This window comes from Gigantopelta aegis, chromosome 4 (genome assembly GCF_016097555.1).
Source record: "Gigantopelta aegis isolate Gae_Host chromosome 4, Gae_host_genome, whole genome shotgun sequence".
NCBI lineage: Eukaryota > Metazoa > Mollusca > Gastropoda > Neomphalida > Peltospiridae > Gigantopelta > Gigantopelta aegis.
The window spans coordinates 117,321,832-117,343,920 of record NC_054702.1 but is presented as its reverse complement, the minus strand read 5'-3'; the positions used below and the strand labels follow the sequence as shown (position 1 = coordinate 117,343,920).

Sequence of the window (22,089 nt, the reverse complement as noted above, 5' to 3'; positions counted from 1 at the left end):
AGATTATTTAATGGAATCTTCGTTGATTAATACTAATTACCGAATTGTTTTACTTAATAGCGCCCTCTATTAGATCTTTGATCAAGAACCATAACCGTGAGTTTCAAGTAATAGGACGAGTTGTCTTTTCCTGCTTAATTTGGATTATTCAACAGTTTACATCAATGGATTTAACTGCATTAAATAACATTTTAAAACACAACTAACCACTTGAAGAAACTTGACAAACTGAGGTATGTGAGTAGTTCGCATTCACCGTATAACACAACAGCCTGTAACAGATTAGTTAAAACACAACTAACCACTTGAAGAAACTTGACAAACTGAGGTATGTGAGTAGTTTGTATTTACCGTATAACACTACAGCCTGTAACAGATTAGTTAAAACACAACTAACCACTTGAAGAAACTTGCCAAACTGAGGTATGTGAGTAGTTCGTATTCACCGTATAACACTACAGCCTGTAACAGATTAGATAAAACACAACTAACCATTGGAAGAAACTTGACAAACTTTGGTACGTGAGTAGTTCGTATTCACCGTATAACACTACAGCCTGTAACAGATTAGTTAAAACACAACTAACCACTTGAAGAAACTTGACAAACTGAGGTATGTGAGTAGTTCGTATTCACCGTATAACACTACAGCCTGTAACAGATTAGTTAAAACACAACTAACCACTTGAAGAAACTTGACAAACTGAGGTGTTTGATGTTCTATATTCACCGTATAACACTACAGCCTGTAACAGATTAGTTAAAACACAACTAACCACTTGAAGAAACTTGACAAACTGAGGTATGTGAGTGGTTCGTATTCACCGTATAACACTACAGCCTGTAACAGATTAGTTAAAACACAACTAACCATTGGAAGAAACTTGACAAACTGAGGTATGTGAGTAGTTCGTATTCACCGTATAACACTACAGCCTGTAACAGATTAGTTAAAACACAACTAACCACTTGAAGAAACTTGACAAACTGAGGTATGTGAGTAGTTCATATTCACCGTATAACACTACAGCCTGTAACAGATTAGTTAAAACACAACTAACCACTTGAAGAAAGTTGACAAACTGAGGTGTTTGATGTTCTATATTCACCGTATAACACTACAGCCTGTAACAGATTAGTTAAAACACAACTAACCACTTGAAGAAACTTGACAGACTGAGGTACGTGAGTAGTTCGTATTTATTTTGAATTGGTGTTGACAACAAATTAGTTAGATACACACAGAGAAATGACTTGCATGTGTTTTGTGTTCCAGAGGGTTCGTCAAGTATCAGCGTGCGCGCTGTCTCTATCGTAAAGCCGATGAGAGACTGGAAGACTGGAAGGAGATTTATAACCACAGTGAAATACGAACCGTACTTCCCATTCAGGCAGCAAGGTAACTAAAGCCGGTCGCACACTTCGTTCTCTGATTGTACTTCCCTTTCAGGCAGCAAGGTAACTAAAGCCGGTCGCACACTTTGTTCCCTGATTGTACTTCGCGTTCAGGCAGCGAGATAACTAAAGCAGGTCGCACACTTTGTTCCCTGATTGTACTTCGCGTTCAGGCAGCGAGATAACTAAAGCCGGTCACCTCAGATGTTCCTGTTAAACAAAGGCTTTTGTAGAACTGCCTATAAAGCTTTAATATAACTGAGCTATCCTTTATTAGGTAGATCATTAAAGATCTGATGTTAATTTGTATGTTTGCGCAGCTATAATAATATACCCAAGCTACATGGATATACAACATTCATATAAATGTGGCATTTCATGGAATTAAAATGAAAAAGCAACAAACAACATCCCCCCCCCCCCAAAAAAAAAACAAAGAAGAAGAAATTCCCTCTCAAACATGTTCTATGTTGTTCTGTATCTATGGTTGTGTTTGATGTTTTATGTCTAAAGTCGTGTTTGATGTTTATTGTCTAAATCAAGTTGTTTGATGTTCTGTGTCTAAAGTTGTGTTTGATATTCTGTGTCTATAGTTGTGTTTGATGTTCTATATTTTTAATTGTATTTGGTGTTATGTTTATGTAGCTGTGTTGGTATTAAGTGCTTTTACTGGCAGTAGCTAGTGGGAATTTCCCTATTAACTCAGTTGGTAGAGCGATCGACACTTGTACTGAGAGTCTGTGGTTTGAATCAGTAGAGGTTTTTTTTGTTGTTACATTTGGATCAGACGTAGGGACTGGGTGTGTTCTTAACACAAGAATACAACTATAATCCAGTCAGGACCCGTAACTGTTCAACTGCCCGTTGCCCACAGCTCCAGGATGTAGCTTCACTTGAGGTGGGAAGTATGTAGTAGTGTTGATATAAAGTGCTCCTACTGGCATTAGCTAGTGGGAATTTCACTATTAGCTCAGCTGGTAGACTGCTGGACTCTCATACTGAGAGTCTGTGGTTCAAATCCCCTCAGTGGAGGTTGATTTTTCTATTACATTACTGTACTGTCTATAGTAACTGTTGTGTTTATTGTTGTGTGTTATTGTTGTGTGTAGTTGTATTTATTGTTCTGTGTTGTGTTGTTGTTCCGTGTCTGTAGTTGTATTTATTGTTCTGTGTTGTGTTGTTGTTCCATGTCTGTAGTTGTATTTATTGTTCTGTGTTGTGTTGTTGTTCCATGTCTGTAGTTGTATTTATTGTTCTGTGTTGTGTTGTTGTTCCGTGTCTGTAGTTGTATTTATTGTTCTGTGTTGTGTTGTGTTGTTCCATGTCTGTAGTTGTGTTTATTGTTCTGTGTTGTGTTGTTGTTCCGTGTCTGTAGTTGTATTTATTGTTCTGTGTTGTGTTGTTGTTCCGTGTCTCTAGTTGTATTTATTGTTCTGTTGTTGTTCTGCGTCTGTAGTTGTATTTATTGTTCTGTGTTGTGTTGTTGTTCCATGTCTGTAGTTGTATTTATTGTTCTGTGTTGTGTTGTTCTGTGTCTGTAGTTGTATTTATTGTTCTGTGTTCTGTTGTTGTTTCGTGTCTGTAGTTGTATTTATTGTTCTGTGTTGTGTTGTTGTTCCGTGTCTGTAGTTGTATTTATTGTTCTGTTGTTCCGTCTCTGTAGTTGTATTTATTGTTCTGTGTTGTGTTGTTCCGTGTCTGTAGTTGTGTTTATTGTTCTGTGTTGTGTTGTTGTTCCGTCTCTGTAGTTGTATTTATTGTTCTGTGTTGTGTTGTTCCGTGTCTGTAGTTGTGTTTATTGTTCTGTGTTGTGTTGTTATTCCATGTCTGTAGTTGTATTTATTGTTCTGTGTTGTGTTGTTGTTCCGTGTCTGTAGTTGTATTTATTGTTCTGTTGTTGTTCCGTGTCTGTAGTTGTATTTATTGTTCTGTGTTGTGTTGTTGTTCCTTGTCTGTAGTTGTATTTATTGTTTTGTGTTGTGTTGTTCCGTGTCTGTAGTTGTGTTTATTGTTATGTGTTGTGTTGTTGTTCCGTGTCTGTAGTTGTGTTTATTGTTCTGTGTTGTGTTGTTGTTACGCATCTGTAGTTGTATTTATTGTTCTGTGTTGTGTTGTTGTTCCGCGTCTGTAGTTGTATTTATTGTTCTGTGTTGTGTTGTTGTTCCGCGTCTGTAGTTGTATTTATTGTTCTGTGTTGTGTTGTTGTTCCACGTCTGTAGTTGTATTTATTGTTCTGTGTTGTGTTGTTGTTCCGTGTCTGTAGTTGTATTTATTGTTCTGTGTTGTGTTGTTGTTCCGTGTCTTTAGTTGTATTTATTGTTCTGTGTTGTGTTGTGTTGTTCCGTGTCTGTAGTTGTGTTTATTGTTCTGTGTTGTGTTGTTGTTCCATGTCTGTAGTTGTATTTATTGTTCTGTTGTTGTTCCGCATCTGTAGTTGTATTTATTGTTCTGTGTTGTGTTGTTCTGTGTCTGTAGTTGTGTTTATTGTTCTGTGTTGTGTTGTTGTTCCGTGTCTGTAGTTGTATTTATTGTTCTGTGTTGTGTTGTTGTTCCGTGTCTGTAGTTGTATTTATTGTTCTGTTGTTGTTCCGCATCTGTAGTTGTATTTATTGTTCTGTGTTGTGTTGTTGTTCCGTGTCTGTAGTTGTATTTATTGTTCTGTGTTGTGTTGTTCCGTGTCTGTAGTTGTATTTATTGTTCTGTGTTGTGTTGTTGTTTCGTGTCTGTAGTTGTATTTATTGTTCTGTGTTGTGTTGTTCCGTGTCTGTAGTTGTGTTTATTGTTCTGTGTTGTGTTGTTGTTCCGTGTCTGTAGTTGTATTTATTGTTCTGTGTTGTGTTGTTGTTCCGTGTCTGTAGTTGTATTTATTGTTCTGTTGTTGTTCCGTGTCTGTAGTTGTATTTATTGTTCTGTGTTGTGTTGTTCCGTGTCTGTAGTTGTATTTATTGTTCTGTGTTGTGTTGTTGTTTCGTGTCTGTAGTTGTATTTATTGTTTGTGTGCATGGACTGTGGTGTTCCGTTCTGCCAGTCTGAACATGGCTGTTTAATGTTCTATGCCTGTGGTTGTGTTTATTGGTCTATGTCTATGGTTGTGTTTATTGGTCTATGGTTGTGGTTAATGTTCTGTCTATGGTTATGTTTATTGGTCTGTCTATGGTTGTGTTTATTGGTCTATGTCTATGGTTGTGTTTATTGGTATATGGTTGTGGTTAATGTTATGTCTATCGTTGTGTTTATTGGTCTGTCTGTGGTTGTGTTTAATGTTCTATGCCTATGGTTGTGTTTATTGGTCTATGTCTATGGTTGTGTTTATTGGTCTATGTTTATGGTTGTGTTTAATGTTCTATGCCTATGGTTGTGTTTATTGGTCTATGTCTATGGTTGTGTTTATTGGTCTATGTCTATGGTTGTGTTTATTGGTCTATGTCTATGGTTGTGTTTATTGGTCTATGGTTGTGGTTAATGTTATGTCTATCGTTGTGTTTATTGGTCTGTCTGTGGTTGTGTTTAATGTTCTATGCCTATGGTTGTGTTTATTGGTCTATGTCTATGGTTGTGTTTAATGTTCTATGCCTATGGTTGTGTTTATTGGTCTATATCTATGGTTGTGGTTAATATTCTGTCTATGATTGTGTTTATTGGTCTGTCCATGGTTGTGTTTATTGGTATATGTCTATGGTTGTGTTTAATGTTCTGTCTATGGTTGTGTTTATTGGTCTATGTCTATGGTTGTGTTTATTGGTCTGTGTCTATGGTTGTGTTTATTGGTCTATGGTTGTGGTTAATGTTCTGTCTATGGTTGTGTTTATTGGTCTGTCTGTGGTTGTGTTTAATGTTATATGCCTATGGTTGTGTTTATTGGTCTATGTCTATAGTTGTGGTTAATGTTATGTCTATGGTTGTGTTTATTGGTCTGTCTATGGTTGTGTTTAATGTTCTATGTCTGTGGTTGTGTTTAATGTTCTATGTCTATGGCTGTGTTTATTGTTCTATGTTGAATGTCGTTGTAGGTGTATGGATTGTGGAGTTCCGTTCTGCCAGTCTGACCACGGCTGTCCGCTCAGTAACATCATTCCCAAGTGGAACACACTCGTCTTTCAGGTAAAATCACACATCTTCTTCAGGTGGTAATAACATCCTATTTTAGTATTTCTAAAATCTACATTTTGTTTTTAATGACAAACATGGTAATGTATGAATGTGATATGAAGTAAAGCAATAAATGAAAAGTAAATTTGAATATATAATTCCCATACATTTATTGTATTGAATAAATTCTGTTTTAATAGAGAATTACTATTTTTTTATCTTTACAATAAACAGAAATCCATGTCTTGTTGAACATGGCTTATCAAAATTCTGTAACATTTACAATAAATTTTCAAAACAAAAACACCTGAAAGTAATCCTTATATTTTTCTTATTTTCAGAACAAATGGCAGGAAGCACTTTATCAACTTCTACAAACGAACAATTTCCCTGAATTCACCGGCCGGGTTTGTCCCGCTCCATGTGAGGTAAATGTCATGCATCTAGTTTCTGTGTTTATCCACATTTACTTCACCTTTAAATACTTGTACTGTAGTAAACTACTTAGTGACTTTAAATGATTGGCTCAATATTTCCTCATGTATTTAATTTCCAGTCACTGAAGATCTTTTGATTACGATAACTGATGTTTTGTATTTTAAAATTCATTATATTTTACCTGTTATTTTATGTTAATTTAGCACTGTGATTTTAGGAATAACCTACACACTAGGTTTTTGAAAATAAACACTGTTTTATATGTGAATATAAACTGAGATTTTGCATTACTAGTTATGTTTTTGAGTGTACACATGTGTGAAGGTTAATGTTGATTGTTCAGGGCGCCTGCGTGCTGGGGATCAACAGCGACCCAGTGACGATCAAGGCCGTGGAGAATGCGATCATCGACTACGCGTTTGAACACGGCTGGATCACAGCGAGTCCTCCTGACCGGCGCACAGGGAAACACATTGCAGTTATCGGGAGCGGACCCGCCGGGCTGGCTGCTGCAGCTCAACTCAACAAGGTACACACAGTTGTCAGGGCGTAGTGTTAGGGTTAGGCTTAGTTGGAACACGGCTGGATCACAGCGAGTCCTCCTGACCGGCGCACGGGGAAACACGTTTAACTCAAGAAGATACACAGTTGTCAGGGCTGAGTATGGGGGATGCTATATGGAGTTATCATGGCTTATTATGGTGGACAATCATTTTGTTGTATTAGGGATGGTATACTTTCTATCTTATCAACATAGACATGCATTTTATGTTATCAGGAAGATTACTAATCATGTGTTATATGTTAATAAATAAGATAACTAACAGGTAAAGTAAAAGGTGTTGCCTTTACTGAACCACTCTACCCATTTATTTGAAAACTCATCCAAAAATATATTCAACTCACTTTGAAAACGTCTATATTAACTAACAACCTCTCATGTAGTATTTTGTGTTTTATATTGTTGTATTTTAGGTGGGTCATCAGGTGACTGTTTTTGAAAGAAACAACCGGATTGGTGGACTTCTGCGCTATGGTATTCCTACCATGAAACTCAGTAAGGAGGTTAGCAAACACATATTTCTACATTTGCGGTATTATACAAACATCATATAATTCCTGCAATATGCTAACATTATCAGATGATCCAGTTTTGTCATGCCCAATTTGAGACTGCCCCAAAATGTTGCAAACAATGTATATAATTAACATAATGTTTACCTTTCTAACATTGTTTTCTGTAGGTTGTTCAGCGACGAGTGGATCTGATGACTGCCGAGGGCGTCATGTTTAAGACGAACTCTGAGGTTGGGAAAGATGTGTCTGCTACTCACCTGTTGAAGGAGAATGATGCAGTTTTACTTTGTTTAGGAGCAACTTGGCCCCGTGATCTTCCCATTCCTGGTAAAAGTTCCCCTCAATTTGTTACTTTGTTTAGGAAAACTCTCCATCAATTTTACACAGTGAACTGACATTATTAAACTTACAAACTATGTCACTGACACAAACTTAGCAGATTTTACTCTTTATTTTGACTATGTCCAGCACTGATTGGTGGCTGTGTCTTATGTGACAGCTATTTGAAGGTCACCATTAGATACCTGTCACAGTGACATTACAGTTTCTGTCCCTTTTCTTGGCATGCTTTAATGATGTATTAAGCATTTGTTTAACCATTCTCTAATTAGACACAGTATATTTAAAGTACTTATTGTTTAATAAATCTATTGCATTAAAAAGAAGTTATAATCTACTATTCCCTACAGATTCTATGTTTTAATGAGGACCTGGTTCTTTTGTTTGAAGGAAGGAATTTAGAAGGAATTCATTTCGCTATGAACTTCCTGGAGACGTGGCAGCAGAAACAGCAGGTTAGTGATGCAGGTTTGTCGGGGCTGAGTGCCGCGGGTAAACACGTCATCGTTATCGGAGGCGGGGACACAGGCTGCGACTGCATCGGCACATCGCTCAGGCAGGTCAGTAAACCACCAGTAGCATTTAGTTATCTGCACATAAGTCACTGCACACTTCACTCAGACAGGTCAGTAAACCACGTGTTTATAATGAAAACATTATAATTTAGTTACTTGAGTTGCTGTACTCTGCACTGAGACGGGTTTATAATGAAGACATTATCATTTAGTTACTTGAGTTGCTGTACTCTGCACTGAGATGGGTTTATAATGAAGACATTATCATTTAGTTACTTGAGTTGCTGTACTCTGCACTGAGATGGGTTTATAATGAAGACATTATCATTTAGTTACTTGAGTTGCTGTACTCTGCACTGAGATGGGTTTATAATGAAGACATTATCATTTAGTTACTTGAGTTGCTGTACTCTGCACTGAGACGGGTTTATAATGAAGACATTATCATTTAGTTACTTGAGTTGCTGTACTCTGCACTGAGACGGGTTTATAATGAAGACATTATCATTTAGTTACTTGAGTTGCTGTACTCTGCACTGAGATGGGTTTATAATGAAAACATTATAATTTAGTTACTTGAGTTGCTGTACTCTGCACTGAGATGGGTTTATAATGAAGACATTATCATTTAGTTACTTGAGTTGCTGTACTCTGCACTGAGATGGGTTTATAATGAAGACATTATCATTTAGTTACTTGAGTTGCTGTACTCTGCACTGAGATGGGTTTATAATGAAGACATTATCATTTAGTTACTTGAGTTGCTGTACTCTGCACTGAGATGGGTTTATAATGAAGACATTATCATTTAGTTACTTGAGTTGCTGTACTCTGCACTGAGACGGGTTTATAATGAAGACATTATCATTTAGTTACTTGAGTTGCTGTACTCTGCACTGAGATGGGTTTATAATGAAGACATTATCATTTAGTTACTTGAGTTGCTGTACTCTGCACTGAGACGGGTTTATAATGAAGACATTATCATTTAGTTACTTGAGTTGCTGTACTCTGCACTGAGATGGGTTTATAATGAAGACATTATCATTTAGTTACTTTTAAGACATCTTTTAGTGTTAGATGTAACACCCATTAAAGAACTTTGCATTATTTGTAGTAAGCTTACTGCATGACACTAATCAGAAATTTCTGAAAGTTAATTTCTTTTTTACCAAAATGTGTAACAAAAGAAAAAAATGAAATCATGTTAGAAGTATGTTATTTTTTTGTGTCTGTCGACAGTTATATGTGTTACAAGTGTTGACAAATTGCAGGGTGCCGCCAGTATCACCTCGTTTGAAATCCTACCCGAGCCGCCACCAAACAGGGCTCACAGCAACCCATGGCCAACGTGGCCCAAGATCTTCCGAGTCGACTACGGCCATGAGGAAGTGAAGGTCAAGAAGGGCAATGACCCGCGCATATTCAACATCAAGAGCACGGTAAGCATGTTGTCACTCCGCTTGACTGAAGGGCAATGACCCGCGCATATTCAACATCAAGAGCACGGTAAGCATGTTGTCACTCCGCTTGACTGAAGGGCAATGACCCGCGCATATTCAACATCAAGAGCACGGTAAGCATGTTGTCACTCCACTTGACTGAAGGGCAATGACCAGCGCATATTCAACATCAAGAGCACGGTAAGCATGTTGTCACTCCACTTGACTGAAGGGCAATGACCAGCGCATATTCAACATCAAGAGCACGGTAAGCATGTTGTCACTCCGCTAGACTGAAGGCCAATGACCAGCGCATATTCAACATCAAGAGCACGGTAAGCATGTTGTCACTCCACTTGACTGAAGGGCAATGACCAGCGCATATTCAACATCAAGATCACGGTAAGCATGTTGTCACTCCGCTTGACTGAAGGGCAATGACCCGCACATATTCAACATCAAGAGCACGGTAAGCATGTTGTCACTCCACTTGACTGAAGGGCAATGACCAGCGCATATTCACTCATCAAGAGCACGGTAAGCATGTTGTCACTCCGCTTGACTGAAGGGCAATGACCCGCGCATATTCAACATCAAGAGCACGGTAAGCATGTTGTCACTCCACTTGACTGAAGGGCAATGACCAGCGCATATTCAACATCAAGAGCACGGTAAGCATGTTGTCACTCCACTAGACTGAAGGGCAATGACCAGCGCATATTCAACATCAAGAGCACGGTAAGCATGTTGTCACTCCACTAGACTGAAGGGCAATGACACGTGCATATTCAACATCAAGAGCACGGTAAGCATGTTGTCACTCCACTTGACTGAAGGGCAATGACCAGCGCATATTCAACATCAAGAGCACGGTAAGCATGTTGTCACTCCGCTTGACTGAAGGGCAATGACACGCGCATATTCAACATCAAGAGCACGGTAAGCATGTTGTCACTCCACTTGACTGAAGGGCAATGACCAGCGCATATTCAACATCAAGAGCACGGTAAGCATGTTGTCACTCCACTAGACTGAAGGGCAATGACCAGCGCATATTCAACATCAAGAGCACGGTAAGCATGTTGTCACTCCACTAGACTGAAGGGCAATGACACGCGCATATTCAACATCAAGAGCACGGTAAGCATGTTGTCATGCATGTTGTCACTCCACTTGACACTCCACTTGACTGAAGGGCAATGACCCGCACATATTCAACATCAAGAGCACGGTAAGCATGTTGTCACTCCGCTTGACTGAAGGGCAATGACCCGCGCATATAAGTATGTTGTCACTCCGCTTGACTGGAAATCATACAAATATGCCTCCAGCAACACGTCATGCTGTTTTCTTTAAATAGTTATTTGAACTATGATATTGTGTTCCTACCATAAGCCTATGAGATAGGGGGGAGGAGTGGGGGGAGGTGGTGCAAGGAGATAACTGGCCTCCTGTTCGCATTTGACCAAAAACGATGGAGACATTCGGGCAAAATCCTTATCACTATAACTTTCCATCATTCTACTAACCAATATTAGTTGTAATCCCTGTAAAAATGTGTAGTGATTCAATTAGAACCATATATAACTGTTTGGAATGAATACAAATATCAATAAACATTATCCACATTCGTCCATTTTTGTTTAATTCAGGCATAGATCAACCTGCCCCTCAGAAAAATAGGAACCCTTATGCCTATAATTCCTACTTGTTGTCTTCCACATAACACAGGGTGTATAAAACCTAATATCCGTCTGCTACTGGGTGTAGAGTTAACGTTGTAACACAGGGTGTATAAAACCTAATACCCGTCAGCTACTGGGTGCAGAGTTAACGTTGTAACACAGGGTGTATAAAACCTAATACCCGTCAGCTACTGGGTGCAGAGTTAACGTTGTAACACAGGGTGTATAAAACCTAATACCCGTCAGCTACTGGGTGCAGAGTTAACGTTGTAACACAGGGTGTATAAAACCTAATACCCGTCAGCTACTGGGTGCAGAGTTAACGTTGTAACACAGGGTGTATAAAACCTAATACCCGTCAGCTACTGGGTGCAGAGTTAACGTTGTAACACAGGGTGTATAAAACCTAATACCCGTCAGCTACTGGGTGCAGAGTGAACGTTGTAACACAGGGTGTATAAAACCTAATACCCGTCAGCTACTGGGTGCAGAGTTAACATTGTAACACAGGGTGTATAAAACCTAATACCCGTCAGCTACTGGGTGTAGAGTTAACAGTGTAACACAGTGTGTATAAAACCTAATACCCGTCTGCTACTGGGTGTAGAGTTAACGTTGTAACACAGGGTGTATAAAACCTAATACCCGTCTGCTACTGGGTGTAGAGTTAACGTTGTAACACAGGGTGTAGAGTTAACGTTGTAACACAGGGTGTATAAAACCTAATACCCGTCAGCTACTGGGTGCAGAGATAACGTAACACAGGGTGTATAAAACCTAATACCTGTCTGCTACTGGGTGCAGAGTTAACGTTGTAACACAGGGTGTATAAAACCTAATACCCGTCTGCTACTGGGTGCAGAGATAACGTTGTAACACAGGGTGTATAAAACCTAATACCCGTCAGCTACTGGGTGCAGAGATAACGTTGTAACACAGGGTGTATAAAACCTAATACCCGTCTGCTACTGGGTGCAGAGTTAACGTTGTAACACAGGGTGTATAAAACCTAATACCCGTCTGCTACTGGGTGCAGAGTTACTGTTGTAACACAGTGTATATAAAACCTAATACCCGTCTGCTACTGGGTGCAGAGTTAACGTTGTAACACAGTGTGTATAAAATCTAATACCCGTCAGCTACTGGGTGTAGAGTTAACGTTGTAACACAGTGTGTATAAAACCTAATACCCGTCTGCTACTGGGTGCAGAGATAACGTTGTAACACAGGGTGTATAAAACCTAATACCCGTCAGCTACTGGGTGCAGAGATAACGTTGTAACACAGGGTGTATAAAACCTAATACCCGTCTGCTACTGGGTGCAGAGTTAACGTTGTAACACAGGGTGTATAAAACCTAATACCCGTCTGCTACTGGGTGCAGAGTTACTGTTGTAACACAGTGTATATAAAACCTAATACCCGTCTGCTACTGGGTGCAGAGTTAACGTTGTAACACAGTGTGTATAAAATCTAATACCCGTCAGCTACTGGGTGTAGAGTTAACGTTGTAACACAGTGTGTATAAAACCTAATACCCGTCTGCTACTGGGTGTAGAGTTAACGTTATAACACAGGGTGTATAAAACAGAGTTAATGTTATAACACAGGTGTATAAAACCTAATACCCGTCAGCTACTGGGTTTAGAGTTACTGTTGTAACACAATGTATATAAAACCTAATACCCGTCAGCTACTGGGTGTAGAGTTAATGTTATGTTTGTTGTTTTTGTAGGAGTTTGTTTCTGACGACGATGCTCACGTTAGTGGTATAAAAACAACGTTGGTGAAGTGGGAGAAAGATGCAGCTGGCCGCTGGTCCATGTCCGATGTGCCTGGTGAGTGTGTGGAACTAGGTAGTCAAATTCAGCTCTGGGTGTCACCGTTTAGTCGATATCTGGTGAGTGTGTGGAGCTGGGTGTCACTGTTTAGTGGGTGCCTGGCGAGTGTGTGGAGCTGGGTGTCACTGTTTAGTGGATGCCTGGCGAGTGTGTGGAGCTGGGTGTCACTGTTTAGTGGGTGCCTGGCGAGTGTGTGGAACTGGGTGTCACTGTTTAGTGGGTGCCTGGCGAGTGTGTGGAGCTGGGTGTCACTGTTTAGTGGATGTGAGATGTAGCCCATTGGTATAGCGCTTGCGTGAAGCAGGATCTATCTACGATTGATTCCCACCAATAGGCCCATTAAGCTATTTCTCGTTCCAGCCAGTGTTCCACAACTGGTGTAACAAAGACCTAGATATGTACTATCCTGTCAGTGGGATGATACATATAATATATCTCTTATAGCTAATATAGCTAATTGGAAAGAGTAGCCTGTGAAGTGGCAGTAGCAGATGTCGTCTCTTGTTATGATTTTAATAAAAATATTTTTATCTTTTTTTTTATTGGTTGGTGCCCCTTCATTTCAATCTTATTGTCATATAACTTTCATCATTTAGGCCCATTTTAAGAACTAAATTAGATGTAGACTTCATTACAATGAAAGAGGTAGGATGTAGCCCAGTGGTAAAGCACCTGTCTGATGTGCGGTCGGTCTGGGATCGATCCCTGTCAGTGGACCCATTGAGCTATTTCTCGTTCCAGCCAGTACACCATGACTGGTATATCAAAGGTTGGTATGTGCTATCTTGTCTGTGGCATGATGCATATAAAATATCCCTTGCAACTAATGGAAAAATGTAGCAGGATACCTCTAGCTTGACAAGTGATTGATTGTGTATCCGTCCGTTGACTGGCTGTACTAACTCTCTGTTTCCTCATATCCGTCCGTTGACTGGCTGTACTAACTCTCTGTTTCCTCATATCTGTCCGTTGATAGGCTGTACTAACTCTGTTTCTCGTATTTGGGCGTTGACTGGCTATACTAACTCTCTGCTTCCTCGTATCCGTCCGTTGACTGGCTGTACTAACTCTGCTTCCTCGTATTTGTGCGTTGACTGGCTGTACTAACTCTCTGTTTCCTCGTATCCGTCCGTTGACTGGCTGTACTAACTCTCTGTTTCCTCGTATTTGTGCGTTGACTGGCTGTACTAACTCTCTGCTTCCTCGTATCCGTCCGTTGACTGGCTGTACTAACTCTCTGTTTCCTCGTATTTGTGCGTTGACTGGCTGTACTAACTCTGCTTCCTCGTATCCGTCCGTTGACTGGCTGTACTAACTCTGCTTCCTCGTATTTGTGCATTGACTGGCTGTACTAACTCTCTGTTTCCTCGTATCCATCCGTCGACTGGCTGTACTAACTCTCTGTTTCCTCGTATTTGTGCATTGACTAGCTGTACTAACTCTCTGCTTCCTCGTATCCGTCCGTTGACTGGCTGTACTAACTCTGCTTCCTCGTATCCGTCTGTTGACTGGCTGTACTAACTCTCTGCTTCCTCGTATTTGTGCGTTGACTGGCTGTACTAACTCTCTGTTTCCTCGTATTTGTACGTTGACTGGCTGTACTAACTCTCTGCTTCCTCGTATTCGTCCGTTGACTGGCTGTACTAACTCTGCTTCCTCGTATTTGTGCGTTGACTGGCTGTACTAACTCTCTGTTTCCTCGTATCCGTCCGTTGACTGGCTGTACTAACTCTCTGTTTCCTCGTATTTGTGCATTGACTGGCTGTACTAACTCTCTGCTTCCTCGTATCCGTCCGTTGACTGGCTGTACTAACTCTCTGTTTCCTCGTATCCGTCCGTCGACTGGCTGTACTAACTCTCTGTTTCCTCGTATTTGTGCATTGACTGGCTGTACTAACTCTCTGCTTCCTCGTATCCATCCGTTGACTGGCTGTACTAACTCTGCTTCCTCGTATCCGTCTGTTGACTGGCTGTACTAACTCTCTGCTTCCTCGTATTTGTGCGTTGACTGGCTGTACTAACTCTCTGTTTCCTCGTATTTGTGCGTTGACTGGCTGTACTAACTCTCTGCTTCCTCGTATTCGTCCGTTGACTGGCTGTACTAACTCTGCTTCCTCGTATTTGTGCGTTGACTGGCTGTACTAACTTTCTGCTTCCTCGTATTCGTGCGTTGACTGGCTGTACTAACTCTCTGTTTCCTCGTATTCGTGCGTTGACTGACTGTACTAACTCTCTGTTTCCTCGTATCCATCCATTGACTGGCTGTACTAACTCTGCTTCCTCTTATTTGTGCGTTGACTGGCTGTACTAACTCTCTGTTTCCTCGTATCCGTCCGTTGACTGGCTGTACTAACTCTCTGTTTCCTCGTATTTGTGCGTTGACTGGCTGTACTAACTCTCTGCTTCCTCGTATCCGTCCGTTGACTGGCTGTACTAACTCTCTGTTTCCTCGTATCCGTCCGTCGACTGGCTGTACTAACTCTCTGTTTCCTCGTATTTGTGCATTGACTGGCTGTACTAACTCTCTGCTTCCTCGTATCCGTCCGTTGACTGGCTGTACTAACTCTGCTTCCTCATATCCGTCTGTTGACTGGCTGTACTAACTCTCTGCTTCCTCGTATTTGTGCGTTGACTGGCTGTACTAACTCTCTGCTTCCTCGTATTTGTGCGTTGACTGGCTGTACTAACTCTCTGTTTCCTTGTATCCGTCCTTTGACTGGCTGTACTAACTCTCTGCTTCCTCGTATTTGTGCGTTGACTGGCTGTACTAACTCTCTGTTTCCTCGTATTCGTCCGTTGACTGGCTGTACTAACTCTCTGTTTCCTCGTATTTGTGCGTTGACTGGCTGTACTAACTCTCTGTTTCCTCGTATTTGTGCGTTGACTGGCTGTACTAACTCTCCGTTTCCTCGTATTTGTGCGTTGACTGGCTGTACTAACTCTCTGCTTCCTCGTATTCGTGCGTTGACTGGCTGTACTAACTCTCTGTTTCCTCGTATTCGTGCGTTGACTGGCTGTACTAACTCTCTGTTTCCTCGTATTCGTGCGTTGACTGGCTGTACTAACTCTCTGTTTCCTCATATTTGTGCGTTGACTGGCTGTACTAACTCTCTGTTTCCTCGTATTCGTGCGTTGACTGGCTGTACTAACTCTCTATTTCCTCGTATTCGTGCGTTGACTGACTGTACTAACTCTCTGTTTCCTCGTATCCATCCATTGACTGGCTGTACTAACACTCTGCTTCCTCGTATTCGTGCGTTGACTGGCTGGACTAACTCTCTGCTTCCTCGTATTCGTGCGTTGACTGGCTGTACTAACTCTCTGCTTAACTCTCTGTTTCCTCATATCCATCCATTGACTGGCTGTACTAACACTCTGCTTCCTCGTATTCGTGCGTTGACTGGCTGGACTAACTCTCTGCTTCCTCGTATTCGTGCGTTGACTGGCTGTACTAACTCTCTGCTTAACTCTCTGTTTCCTCGTATCCGTCCGTTGACTGGCTGTACTAACTCTCTGCTTCCTCGTATTCGTCCGTTGACTGGCTGTACTAACTCTGCTTCCTCGTATTTGTGCGTTGACTGGCTGTACTAACTCTCTGCTTCCTCGTATCCGTCCGTTGACTGGCTGTACTAACTCTCTGTTTCCTCGTATCCGTCTGTTGACTGGCTGTACTAACTCTCTGCTTCCTCGTATTCGTGCATTGACTGGCTGTACTAACTCTCTGTTTCCTCGTATTCGTGCGTTGACTGGCTGTACTAATTCTCTGTTTCCTCGTATTCGTGCGTTGACTGGCTGTACTAACTCTGTTTCCTCGTATCCGTCCGTTGTCTGGCTGTACTAACTCTCTGCTTCCTCATATTTGTGCGTTGACTGGCTGTACTAACTCACTGTTTCCTCGTATCCGTCCGTTGACTGGCTGTACTAACTCTCTGTTTCCTCGTATCCGTCCGTTGACTGGCTGTACTAACTCTCTGTTTCCTCGTATCCGTCCGTTGACTGGCTATACTAATTCTCTGCTTCCTCGTAATTGTGCGTTGACTGGCTGTACTAACTCTCTGTTTCCTCGTATCCGTCCGTTGACTGGCTGTACTAACTCTCTGCTTCCTCGTATCCGTCCGTTGACTGGCTGTACTAACTCTCTGCTTCCTCGTATCCGTCCGTTGACTGGCTGTACTAACTCTCTGCTTCCTCGTATCCGTCCGTTGACTGGCTGTACTAACTCTCTGCTTCCTCGTATCCGTCCGTTGACTGGCTGTACTAACTCTCTGCTTCCTCGTATCCGTCCGTTGACTGGCTGTACTAACTCTCTGCTTCCTCGTATCCGTCAGTTGACTGGCTGTACTAACTATCTGCTTCCTTGTATCCGTCCGTTGACTGGCTGTACTAACTCTCTGTTTCCTCGTAATCGTGCGTTGACTGGCTGTACTAACTCTGTTTCCTCGTATCCGTCCGTTGACTGGCTGTACTAACTCTCTGCTTCCTCGTATCCGTCCGTTGACTGGCTGTACTAACTCTCTGCTTCCTCGTATCCGTCCGTTGACTGGCTGTACTAACTCTCTGCTTCCTCGTATCCGTCCGTTGACTGGCTGTACTAACTCTCTGTTTCCTCGTATCCGTCCGTTGACTGGCTGTACTAACTCTGCTTCCTCGTATCCATCCGTTGACTGGCTGTACTAACTCTCTGATTCCTCGTATCCGTCCGTTGACTGGCTATACTAACTCTCTGCTTCCTCGTATTCATGCGTTGACTGGTTGTACTAACTCTGCTTCCTCGTATCCGTCCGTTGACTGGCTATACTAACTCTCTGCTTCCTCATATTCATGCGTTGACTGGCTGTACTAACTCTGCTTCCTCGTATCCGTCCGTTGACTGGCTGTACTAACTATCTGCTTCCTTGTATCCGTCCGTTGACTGGCTGTACTAACTCTCTGTTTCCTCGTAATCGTGCGTTGACTGGCTGTACTAACTCTGTTTCCTCGTATCCGTCTGTTGACCGGCTGTGTTAACTCTCTGCTTCCTCGTATCCGTCCGTTGACTGGCTGTACTAACTTTCTGTTTCCTTGTATCCGTCCGTTGACTGGCTATACTAACTCTCTGCTTCCTTGTATCCGTCCGTTGACTGGCTGTACTAACTCTCTGTTTCCTCGTAATCGTGCGTTGACTGGCTGTACTAACTCTGTTTCCTCGTATCCGTTCGTTGACCGGCTGTGTTAACACTCTGCTTCCTCGTAGGGTCGGAGAAGATATTCAAGTGTGACCTCGTTCTGATTGCGATGGGCTTCCTCGGGCCGGAGCGGAAGATAGTCGAGCAGATTGATGTGGCTCTAGACCCGCGAGGAAACTTCAAAACTCCGCAGAACAAATACTCCACCAGCATGGCCAAGGTGTATGCAGCAGGAGGTATGTTTTCGTGAAGTGTTGTCAGACGTCATAATTTTATAAAGTTTTAATTTTTAATACTGGAATGTTTTCACTTGGATTTTTTATATAGTTATCATAATGTTCATCTTGTAGAAAAGTCATGTTTTATTTTGTGCTTGCAGACTGCCGACGTGGCCAGTCTCTCGTCGTGTGGGCAATCGCTGAAGGGCGTCAGGCAGCTCGACAGGTAGATCAAGATCTCATGGGCAAGACGAGTCTCGCAGGTCCAGGTGGAATTGTCGACCAGCCCGACTTAAAATACAAAATATAGACTACCTGGGAATGTTTGGACACGGCTAACATACAAAATATAAACAACATAAGAATGTTAGGACACTGATAACATACAAAATATAGACTACCTAGACATATTAGTATATATCTAAACTATAAACAACAATGGAATATTAGGACACATTTAAAATAGAAATTGAGATATTGATGTAATTTAATTTGCAGTTAATGTTATATATAATTGATATAAAATGTCTGTCAGGAGGTATGACGAGTGTCGAATAAGGAAAGAGATGGGACATATCGTCATTTCCACTGTCTGGTCTGCAGTTGCTCAAAGAGTTGAAGTGTTGGTATGAGATATCATGTTTGTTGAAGGGTTGGTACAAGGCATCATGTGTTTGTTGAAGTGTTGGTACAAGACATCATGTGTTTGTTGAAGTGTTGGTATGAGACATCATGTACTGTTGACAGCACTCTCTGACATATTACAATATTTCTTCTGTAATTATTACAAAACTCCAGTCTACCGTATTTAATAACCGTCTCAGTTCAATGCATATTTAGAATCTACGACCATATTTAGAATTCCAAATATGTATCTTTGTGTAGAATCTACCGTAAGTGAAATACTCTTTATATTTTACATCTTGGTACTCTCTGACAGACACTTGTTTTAAAGCATGTCAAATTGTATGTTTAAGGGACTGTGTCAACAATTTTGATAACATGAGGTGATCAAAAACATCCCTATTTGATACTTTTGTTTATAGTTGTATTTTTATAGGTGAGATTTTACAAATTACGATTATAGCAAGAAGAAATCTGGTACTAATAAATGTGTGTGTAGATAGGTAAGAGGAGTTGGTCTCAAATATTGTTATAAAGTGGAAATTTCCTTTTGTGAGAAACTTTTTCTTGTCTGAATCTTGACCATACTTTAGTAAAGAAAAAGTCTTTTGTTTACCACTTTGGAATTGTTGTAATTTTATTGGTCCTTTACCGGTCCAACTGGAGGGGACTGACTATAGGTTTAATCAGTTTTCCAGAATTTGTTTTGCAAGGCCTCAAGATATTGAGCTGAAATTGTGTGTTAGTTTTATCATGTTCTGTTACAGATCATGTTTGATTTTCATAACAATTTACACAGAGTTATGGTCCTTTAAATTGGGAGATATAAAACAATTTGTGGACAATCTTTTCTGGCAATGCCTGAAGATATTATTATTGAGATGAAATTTTGCACATAGCTTTATCATGTACTGTTACATATCAACTTTAACTTTCATGACGATTTACCAATTTTGCATAGAGTTGTTGCCCTTGAACTCAGAAGATACGAACATTTGTTGAGCCCTATAGAAAACATGAATGGCTTTGGCAGTACTTTCAGAATGCTTGTTTAATATATAGTAGACTTGATGTGGTATAGTTATGAAGTGTAGTTATCAAGTATATTTAATCTGGCTTCATTCTGTGATTATACATCCAAGTAGTCCTTAGTGTTATGGTTATTTGATTCACATACTGTGATAAAACAGAAAGTATGAATTTTGTTGATGTTGCACCACATGATGGTTACCATTATATAAATATTTGTTTAGATAATTTATACATTTTAAACAACAAAAGTTAACAAAAAGGTGCATGAAATATTTCTGTTGTCAGTATAAAGAAAATAATCTCTATTTGATTGGTTGAATGTTGTTTTAATCCCTCTCATTTTGCCTGTTGTTTTGGGAGTGGATTCTGTGTGTATATATTCCTAGTTACTCAGATGGTGGCCACGAATCATGGATATTATCACGTGATTGCTGTTTGTGTGTTAATGTGCAGTAATCACCAAAACGTGTGTTTATCTGGTAGCATGTAATAATAGCAGGCTTAATGAAGTGTGATTTATCATATGTCAGTGTCTATTATGTGTGTATTGTACACCTACAGAGTGTATCAGATCAATTATTAGAGTTCACTTGATTGGCCGACATTTGATATTGACTCATTAGATCAGTTATTTAAATCGGCATCTTAATGTATTTTTGTGACACTCTGAATGTTTGTTGAATTAGTGACATTTTTGGTTGTGACAGCAGCAGGATCTGAAATAAATTATCTGGTTGCAATGATTTTACAGCCAAAAACCTTTCAGTTTATCTAAAACAGAATTAATTATCTAAAAGATTAAAATATTATTTTGGTTGTTTTTATAAATATTTTTAAATTAGTATTTACAGTATATATATACAAAAAATATCAGTAAATTTTATGCAATTTTTAGCATATTTTCTCATACTATGTATTTACTAATACATTGTAAACAGACAGCAAATACATTGTAAACAGACACTTTTATAGAGTATTTAAAGGCGATGCCACACGATACGAGAATAGCCGATTACATAGCAACCAATGAAATTGTAATGTTGTCTTGTCAGTCGACTATTCTCAGGCACTCGTATCATTTGGCATCACGTTTAGAGAAACATTAATGTCACAGAAGTTTATGTCTAAGGAACACTTGTTAATGATATAATTAGTGAGATAATTCACAGCTATACCAGATTTCCGCCATCAAAATTCTATAGCATGTCTGTCCACTTGGTGAGACTTGGTTAAAACTGAAGTTTTCTAGTATGCAAAACATGCAACATATTGAGTTGGTGCATGTTTCCAGATGTTTTTTTATACATAGTGTTATTTATGAACCAAAGTGCTTGACATTGTTAGTGCTTTCATACTGATGTAAAACATTTTCAGTTTACTCCCTTACGAAAAGAACCCAGTGTTGTCAAAATACAATATATTGCAAAATTCGAAAAACACACACACATTTTTAAAAATAATTTTGTTGAAATTAACCTAAAGAAAGATATTTCTCGTTTTCTTCCTTAGATTGTTTTATAATTACTAGTATATAATCTTGTATCTTGTTAATTCAAATAAGCCACTATCGCAGTTTTATTGTTTATACAGGTATACTTTATAGCTGCAGTTCATTCTTGCCTGTGATGTAATTTACTTTGTTTACACCCTTTGTTTATAGTTTACAACTCACTGCTCAGTTTGGTTTTTATGTACACATACATGTGCTACAATCGAATCTCAGCTGTGTGACCTTGTGACGGGTGAAACACCACACACGTTATGCACTGCAGTATATATGGAGCAGCACGCTCAGCCTTTTTAATATTTTAGCATTTAGACAAGGCATTTTTCCTGATTGGCAGTATCCAAATGGAACACAATTAATTATAGTTCTAACAGAAAATTAATGTGAACATTTTATCTTTATTAAACAATTCATTTGGTAACTGGGAAGTTAAACAATGGACATACTTGTTTGATATTTAGTTGAGTAAAAGAGGTTTGTTGGGAGTTTGCAGCTTTAAGCATACTGGTAGTAAAACAGGACACATACATTAGGGTCGAATTGCATGGACTATACAACTTTGTTTATTTTTTATTTTAAATAAAACTTATTGCTTGTGATTTTGTTTGCTTATCATTGTGCAGTAGGAGAGGAATATCTGGTTAACAACACCTGCAGTCCTTCCCAGCCTGAGGAATATCTGGTTAATGAAAGTCCTTCCCAGCCTAGGACTAGCCGTGTGT

At 40.0% G+C, this 22,089-nt stretch overlaps 1 protein-coding gene across 1 annotated transcript in view; it reads left to right on the top strand.

Moving 5' to 3' along the window:
- The window catches only part of LOC121371892 (putative glutamate synthase [NADPH]), a 110,195-nt gene extending 88,511 nt beyond the window's left edge, over positions 1-21,684 (top strand). The window contains exons 37-47 of the mRNA XM_041498116.1: positions 1,277-1,399; positions 5,406-5,496; positions 5,826-5,912; positions 6,266-6,451; positions 6,898-6,987; positions 7,167-7,326; positions 7,729-7,898; positions 9,128-9,295; positions 12,716-12,818; positions 18,055-18,222; positions 18,366-21,684. Coding sequence (XP_041354050.1) covers positions 1,277-1,399; positions 5,406-5,496; positions 5,826-5,912; positions 6,266-6,451; positions 6,898-6,987; positions 7,167-7,326; positions 7,729-7,898; positions 9,128-9,295; positions 12,716-12,818; positions 18,055-18,222; positions 18,366-18,514 — 1,495 coding nt within the window. The 3' untranslated portion in view covers positions 18,515-21,684. The remainder of the gene's footprint in view (positions 1-1,276; positions 1,400-5,405; positions 5,497-5,825; positions 5,913-6,265; positions 6,452-6,897; positions 6,988-7,166; positions 7,327-7,728; positions 7,899-9,127; positions 9,296-12,715; positions 12,819-18,054; positions 18,223-18,365) is intronic.
- The last annotated feature ends 405 nt before the right edge of the window (positions 21,685-22,089 follow it).